At 37.8% G+C, this 8,586-nt stretch overlaps 1 protein-coding gene across 1 annotated transcript in view; it reads left to right on the plus strand.

The window, feature by feature from the left end:
• Window positions 1-8,316, plus strand: part of LOC117963454 (kelch domain-containing protein 8B-like) — an 82,223-nt gene extending 73,907 nt beyond the window's left edge. The window contains exon 6 of the mRNA XM_058988841.1: window positions 2,967-8,316. Coding sequence (XP_058844824.1) covers window positions 2,967-3,163 — 197 coding nt within the window. The 3' untranslated portion in view covers window positions 3,164-8,316. The remainder of the gene's footprint in view (window positions 1-2,966) is intronic.
• The last annotated feature ends 270 nt before the right edge of the window (window positions 8,317-8,586 follow it).

The raw sequence follows: 8,586 nt of genomic DNA on the forward strand, positions 1-8,586 counted from the left end.
CTCTTTTCCCGTTTATGAGTTTAGTGGATTTTACAGTGTTAGAAAATAGGTCTGAGGTTTGGCAGAAAGAAAGGCACCACCATTGTATTTCGTCAGGTGTTGAAACAAAGGGAAGAAAGGCATGCAAACAAATCTTGTGGTATATTCAGAGGGTTGATTTAATTAAATGAGGAACAGCTACGGTTTGAAAATCCATTTTGTTTTAGAAACACATTTACATATTCTGAATGAATGTAAAAATTGAAGGACCCAACTATTCTATGCACCATAAAAGGGGTAACATAATATCAATAAGGATAATAAGCTCATGGGTAAATATGGAAATCTTATTTTTGAAATCTCATTGGCTAACAAGTGTTCCAACCTGTGCAAACATGTCACCATACCAGCACAGCTTGGAACTCTGGCTGATTCCCTTAACAAGCAATTCACTTTGGGAGCTGAATTTCTGAAGTTAGGTAGAAAAATTACCACTCGGTATCATGTGCAGTTGTAATTTCTGTCCCCGATAAAGTAGTGATTTTCTTAAGAAGTTTTCCATTTATTAACTCACCATTCTCATACCCTTATAAAAGTGTACCACAGTGATTTTTCAATTCATCCCATGGTTATACTATGCTATGTCCAGGTTAGCCATGGTTTCCCATGCTTCTTAATATGCCTTACCGTACCTGTCATTGCTCGTACCTATGCTTTACCATTTCACTATGCTTTCAGTCAGGACAATCTTGCGTTAAATAACCACCTTTTATTATAACACAAAATCTTACAGATTTCCAAAAACACTGAACACAAACAATGGATGTATAAAAATAAAAAATAGTTGGAGCACAGCCTCATCCTTCAGAGCATCCCGGTGCTGCCTGCTAAAAAACAAACAATAAAATAATAAATCGGTGCAACGTGTTCATCACGGTGAACAAAAATGATGAGGCAGAGGAGCATCGTATACTCCCCCCCTCAGGACGAGGCTGGGAGTGAGGTGGGAGTGAGCAAGACTGAGTCTGCGAAATAGGTGTGTGTGTGTGTATACGAAATAGGTGTGTGTGTGTGTGTGTGTGTGTGTGTATATATATATAGATGTACATATATATATATATATATATATATATATATATATATATATATATATATATATATATATATATATATATATATATACCTTATAGGTTAATTAGAACTTGCTGGCAATAGGCTTGTAGATTAACCAATGAATGTAGCAGGCACTTGTACTGTAGATTTCCTGCCTGAAACCTTGCAAGCTTTCTATTATTACAATATGCTTTTACTATGGTAGACTTTTATAAGGGCAGTTCAGAGGAGGCAGAAATGACTGCTGCCGAACTGTATCTGTAACGTGCATGTTTACATGTATCTAGAAATCTGCAATTAAGACAGAACCTGAAAAGGACATTTTGTAGCTTAGTTATTATTATTATTATTATTTATTTCTTAGCAGACGCCCTTATCCAGGGCGACTTACAATTTGCTACAAGATATCACATTATTTTTACATACAATTACCCATTTATACAGTTGGGTTTTTACTGGAGCAATCTAGGTAAAGTACCTTGCTCAAGGGTACAGCAGCAGTGTCCTTCACCTGGGATTGAACCAACAACCCTCTGGTTAAGAGTCCAGAGCCCTAACCACTACTCCATACTGCAGTTATTGAGAGAATTAGCATCTGGGGATCTGTCCATCTGTCTGTATGTCAACCTTACATTTTCACATGATCCAGTGGATGCAGGTAATGGTAATTTACTGTTAGATGTTTCTTCCAGCTCATTCTGAAATGCCGTGGCAGGGGGGGGTTATCAATGGCATACTTGTTTATGTGGAGAAAATGAGCATGACACCAATCAACTACATGAATGTTTCCAGGCAGATAATAAAACCAGGGAGGGCTTTTGTCAGGCACAGAAAAAATAAGCTTTGATGATTAAAGGATCATTGTGTAGGCTGAGGGCGAGAAATTAATACTCATGAATCCCAATGAAATCTTTTCCTCAATAATTATGTTGCTCCATAAAAAAAATGTGCTGCTGATATCTCCAGCTCACTCCACACATGGCTGCCATGGTAATGACGGTTTGTCATTTTATTTCAATCTAATGTGAATTAAGCTGGTGGTTGGATTCCCAAATTGGCGTCCTTCAGTGCAAATTTAATTACTAGCTCCTTGTTTTGTTTGTCGGCATATTCTGAAGGAATGGTGGGGGGGGAGGGGTGGAATGACTCCAGATAATAGTTCATATCCCATGACCAGAAAATACATTAGATGAACCAAGATCAAAGTGATTAATCAATTTTTGATTTTTAATTTGAGCATTCATTTAACATTTAACCTTTTGTTGTAATTGAATTAAAGTCGTGTGAGAAGCACAGGTTCTTTAGCAAATCGATTTCAGGTTTAATCTGAATGATGTGGTTTATCACCTCTGTAATAAAAATTCTAATTATGTACTGCTAATGAGGTGTTTCAGTAGTCAATAAAATCCCTTACAGGAGCACTAACCAGAGTTTTAAAATAAGAGGTCTTACCTCATATTTGCACTAACAATATTTCCACTGGTGCCCCTTTTCTGTTGAAGATAGACCACTGTTATACCACTGCGCTTGTGTAAAAATAGTCACAAAATATAAAACATTGACATAGACAGTAAGCTTCACCGAACTGAATCAAACAAAGTGAGTAGTCTAAGGAGGAAAACGGATCAGGATTGCTGTACATAACTTAAATTATATATTTACAGTAGATGTAGGCAATAGGCTTAATAGCTCACTGACTACAACACATTGATTTATAAGTTTACATTTCCAAGCAAGAAATTTGTTTTTCAACAGTCAGTCAATGCACATTTTCATGGAAGCACACAGACACATTTGGCCTGCAGACAGGGTGGGGTAAATGCATGCTTTACCCTGCAAGTTTACTTATAGTTTGTTTCTATGTCTCTGTGCAGGGAACCAGCCCTCACCCCTGGCGTCAGTGGAGAGTTATAACCCAGTGAAGAGGAGGTGGGAGTACGTGGCCCCCATGCCCAGCCCTCGCAGCTCCTGCGCTGGCCTGCAGACTGAGCGACTGCTCTTCCTCATCGGGGGGGTGGCGCAGGGCCCCAGCGATGCTGTGGAGGCGCTGTGTGTGCAAGAGAGCGTCTGAGATGGGAGGCGTGAAGCAGCAGAGTATTACCAAAAAACTGACAGCGTTCTGCATGGAACTCGGTGTACAGCAGAGCATGGGACTGGATTTCACCAGCACCGCTGAGGGACTGAGACCAACACAGGACTGGCTTTCACCAGCACCGCTGAGGGACTGACACCAACACAGGACTGGCTTTCACCAGCACCGCTGAGGGACTGACACCAACACAGGACTGGCTTTCACCAGCACCGCTGAGGGACTGACACCAACACAGGACTGGCTTTCACCAGCACCGCTGAGGGACTGACACCAACACAGGACTGGCTTTCACCAGCACCGCTGAGGGACTGACACCAAGCTGAGATGGGTCTGGGGTTTAGGTACAGAAATGAAAAGTGCAAAAAGATGAAAACATTTTTTTTTTGCATAAATTACAGGGTTTAGCATAAGGGACTCCATTAGTTACACATGGGTGTCAAAAAGACAGAAGACATGAACAACCAAACCTGGTCTATTTGATGGACTTGATGGTAGAAATAAGGAGTTGCCAGAACAAAGGGTTGTGAATTTAAATGCTTATTTATTAAGTGACCTATATTTAAAGAACATACAGTACAAAAAAAATTACGAACGAGAGGAGGCCATTCAGCCCACTAGTGCTCATCCATTTCCCAGTAGCTGACTGATCCCACAGCTGTGTCAGGTTGGGTCTTAAACATGACTAGGTAACCCATTTCATACCCTGTGGTTCCCCTGAAGAGTGGTTCTTTCACAACCTAGAATTTGTCATAAGGAAAACACAGCATTAATTATTCAATAAGACCTTTAATTAGAGCAAAATCCTCCAGTCTTTCAAAACTGCCAAGTGTAAAGAGATGAAAATGTAAGAGAGATCAATATAACATTTTATTACAAATTCAAAATCCCCCTAAAGCATACAGCATACTGTACAAGAACAAAAGAAACACATGGATAAATAGGTATACGCGGTGATGTAAAGTGGTTCCAAAAGAAAAGAACACAGCAGCTCTTTATGAAGCCTTTTCAGACGGTTAGACACATAGCTGCTGAATGCAACACAAGGCTTGTTTATTACAGATAGAATGGGATTATGAGATATAGCATTAAATGACATCATTAACAGCCGTTCAGATTCAAATAAACACAGAGGTACCTTGCCATCAAGTATCTATTCAGCTTTTCACAGTTGCCTATTATATCTTGCACTCAATGAGATGCTGGTGTTAAGAGTAGAGAGTAGAGTAGTAAGAATAGTTTGATATTATTACTCTTAAATGTGGGCATTAATTCATGAACAAACCTGGGGAGAGGTTTGCATTTTCAGATGACAGTGTAAAGTTTAAAACAGTTCTAAAAACAACGGTAAACAGTTTTGTGGACAGCGAAGCATGTCAGTCAATAGGGGAAGTGGCTGGTTGGTAACTAACCGGAAAAGAATCACTGAAGGGGTGGGGACAATTTCACCCTCCGGGTGAGAAAGCAAGTGCAACACTAACTAAAAGCATCGCTTGCAAACAGCAATTTCTTGAACCAAGTTCAGTACCAGATAGCATGTTTTAAAATAAAAATCCATGTTTACTATAATATATTCCTTTCAAAACTGGAATAAAAAGGATCACAGTCCACTTCTGTTTCTTGTGTAGCAGGCAAAGGAAGCAGGGTCTCTTCAAAGTCGTTCTCTGTTAAATTTCTCAAAGCAAACTGACGGCTCTGAATCAAAGCATAATTGATGCGGTATTAAAGCAGCACTTGTGCAGTCAATTGAACATTTCTCGTTTGAACGCACTAACCTAATACAGCAGTGACACCAGATCCACAAAAGCTCTCTGGTGCACTCTACTGGAAATGGTATGTACAGTAATCCGTCGCATATCCGACTGCGGTGGGACCAGAGTAAGGGCGGATATGTAGTCAGATGAATGAATCCTGTTTTAAATACCATTATACAGAGCTGTAACAATTACTATAGTCACACAATTATTGTTTTGAGTCAGCTTTTAAATCCCTTGTTTAGAAAGATACAGGGTATTAATGCTTATGCTAATGCTTATGAGTAGCCGTCTGGCATGTGGGTGCGTGCATTCGCTGCCGAGTGACAGGCAGGAGATCGAGACTTGAAGTTGATATGCCCCGCAGGCGAACAGGATTTATTTACATAGCAACACACTGAACAGCTCAAGTGACACTACCAGCAATGGCAGCGCACGGAGCACATGCAACACAGTGTACGAAAACTTTGTTAGGATCGACAATATCTGAACTAATCTTCTCTGTTCTATAATAAACTAACGTTGCTGAAGAGGTTGATCATGGCGGATAAACGGTTAGGGCAGGTATGTAACGGGCAGATACACGATGGATTACTGTATCAAGTTTTAAATAAAAGCCTCACTGCTCCAATACCGCGTCAGAGTTGAACTTGAGTTGCCACTTGTTTTGTCTCGGTACCGAAGAACCACATTATAAACTACATTTTCTTTCTTCGTATAAAAATACATCTGTACAATTTTCCCAAACTGATCCCAGATGGCACAGTACTGTTTTAGTGTTCTTAGTGTATGGTGATGCTGAGGGTAAAATGTTTTTAAATTTGAGTGATTTGTGAAGATGTTTAACTTGTCTGATGGTCATCACACACACACTGCGTGCAGTCCTATAGCTGAACTTCCAAACCAGTGCTGCTGGTTATGAGTTGACTTATGGCTTTTGTCTGAGTTAAAAACGAGAAACGCATACAAACTTAACGGACATATCACTAAAAAAATATTGGACATTCAAAATCAGTGGTACAAAAATTGTGCACACTAAATAAAAAATTAAAATAAATAGTGGGGTCTATTCAATTGATCTAAGTCCTTTCAATTATGCAATTGTCCCTCCCTGACATTTGACCTATTTTTAGAGGTATTCAGGTTTCCAAGACAAAAAAGCAAAAGAAAGTAAAAAGAACACTTGTATAACAGCAATGCTTTGTTTTTAAGTGCAGTGAACTAAGAGTCAGACCTTCCAAATTCTGAAATAAACGACTCAGCAGGCCTTGTCATTTATTAGAATTCAGGTTTACTTCCGCATACACTACACAATTATCATGCTGTATGTGTGTTCATTTACAGTTTATTAAAATATATCCTTTTTAAAATGTTATGAATCAAGAGTAAAGTTCCACAGGTTCATTGCGGCCCCAAAGGCAGTCTATGAAGCTTGCAGTCAGTGAGAGCTCTGAAAAACTCAGACAATTTAGTAATACAGTGCCACCACTACAGAGAAATGTGTGTACAGTATGTGTTAAATGTGTGCCTACTAGAATAGAAACATTCTCTGGTAAGTGCACCTTTTTAATACAGTATGTATTATGCTGTCAAAATCCAAAACAGGGTAACTATCACTTGTTTCAGTTATGGAGATGAGTTTACCATATTCCATCCTACAAATTATAATAAATCATTTAGATGTTTATTGTGGGTTTGTCTAGACAGACAATCTGTTGACATTTGGTTATAGAAATTAGAAAATACTAATGTGGCATTGTCATGCTCTGTTGATATAGTTCTGTATAAATAACAAGGTTTACATTTGAATTAAAGTCTTGTTTATTGAGGTTGATTTGTATAGGATAGTGAATGTATAGATTCAGATTCTTCTATTTTTATTACATAGTATTTTATTTTATTTGTAACTTGTTTTAAAACACGTGTAGAATAAGTCATGGCAAGTATATATACTGTATAAAAAGAGTGACTGTAGCGATATTGTGGTTGTTTAGGTTCTAAGACACCCCTAACCTTGGTTCCTAAGTGGATTATGAAAAACAACCAACACTTTCAGCTCTTTGGAGCAGTGCACTGTATTTATCTACAGCTTTACACTTGTCTAAAAGGGTCTGGTTGCTGATTCAAGTGATTTTGTTACATGGTTATATTACTATTGTTTGTGATTTCAAGTATGACATGGTAAATTATATATTTATTTATTGTTCCTTCACAAATACAGGCACATATGCCTAATTAGTGGAGGATATTCACAGCCTCTTTTAAAAGCCTTATTTTATTAACAGATATTCATGATTTTATGAGATTTTATGAGATTCTTTCTGTATTTCTGTCTGAACCCTGTTCTCTCTACTGCTCACATTGCAAGTATTTCATTCAACCCATATTCAGTGGAGAAGGGCTAGATCCTCAAAGATTTTGATCAAAATTGTCATTGCCACGTATTTTCCGGATAGGAAAACTAAAAGTCACAAAATCATCTGAAAAACTGTAACATTTTTTTTTTTTTCAAATTTCATAATTGTAATTGTAGCTTTCAGAATCTAGCCTGCAATGTTTCGATGCTCATGTAACCATATCCGTTCTTAAAGTTTACCATAGTAAAAGCATAGCAAAGTGAAATAAACCAGTGTGTACATTTGGTAAAGCATACTGTATGCAAGAATTGTAAAGCCCAGAGAGGTACGGTAAAGCATATTAAAAAACACGTCAAACTATGATAAAATAAGGTAAATGCATAGAATAACCATGGGGAAACTGCTAAATTACTGAGCAAAAATACAGTGTTAAACTTTTATAATGTTTGTTGAAAAAAAAAAAAAAAATGTGTTACTCTGTGTACTTTCAATTTGACAACCAGGTTGTGTGGGTCTCTGTAGATTTACAAACCCACAATCTTTCCACACATGCAGATTTATATTGAAATATACAACTAAACAATTAATGAGATCAAAGGTGATCAAAATGTTGTAATGCATAGAAGGATAAATGCATTATGAACACCATACAATGTCTCCCACCACTCATAGTACAACATTTTGTACTTTGCATAAAATATCAGTAGTTTAGCATTTACCAATGGTATTCATACAAACGGCATCCTATGGCCAACAGGGATTAATACCATGTATAACGTCTTTCGGTGATCAATATAATGTTATGGTATTGGTGTATGTGAACTTTTACAGCGTTTCTGATTACTGCAATAGTAGTAGCAGTAGCCTTCTGTAAAGCACAGTTCTGCAACATTGAGATGTGAATTAATTGTATTAGAAGGTGTGTGTGTTACGCAGGGTGAAGCAGGGTGGTAGTTCAGTGCCTATATTGTGAGGTAGTGCCTCTATGATATTTGAAATCATAATAAAATATCTTTATTTGCTGTCTGGTGAATGTCACAGTGTTTTTCTTGTTTAAAGTACTGTACATACATACAGTGCCTTGCGAAAGTATTCGGCCCCCTTGAACTTTGCGACCTTTTGCCACATTTCAGGCTTCAAACATAAAGATATGAAACTGTAATTTTTTGTGAAGAATCAACAACAAGTGGGACACAATCATGAAGTGGAACGAAATTTATTGGATATTTCAAACTTTTTTAACAAATAAAAAACTGAAAAATTGGGCGTGCAAAATTATTCAGCCCCCTTAAGT

Source organism: Acipenser ruthenus, chromosome 16 (genome assembly GCF_902713425.1).
Source record: "Acipenser ruthenus chromosome 16, fAciRut3.2 maternal haplotype, whole genome shotgun sequence".
Lineage (NCBI taxonomy): Eukaryota > Metazoa > Chordata > Actinopteri > Acipenseriformes > Acipenseridae > Acipenser > Acipenser ruthenus.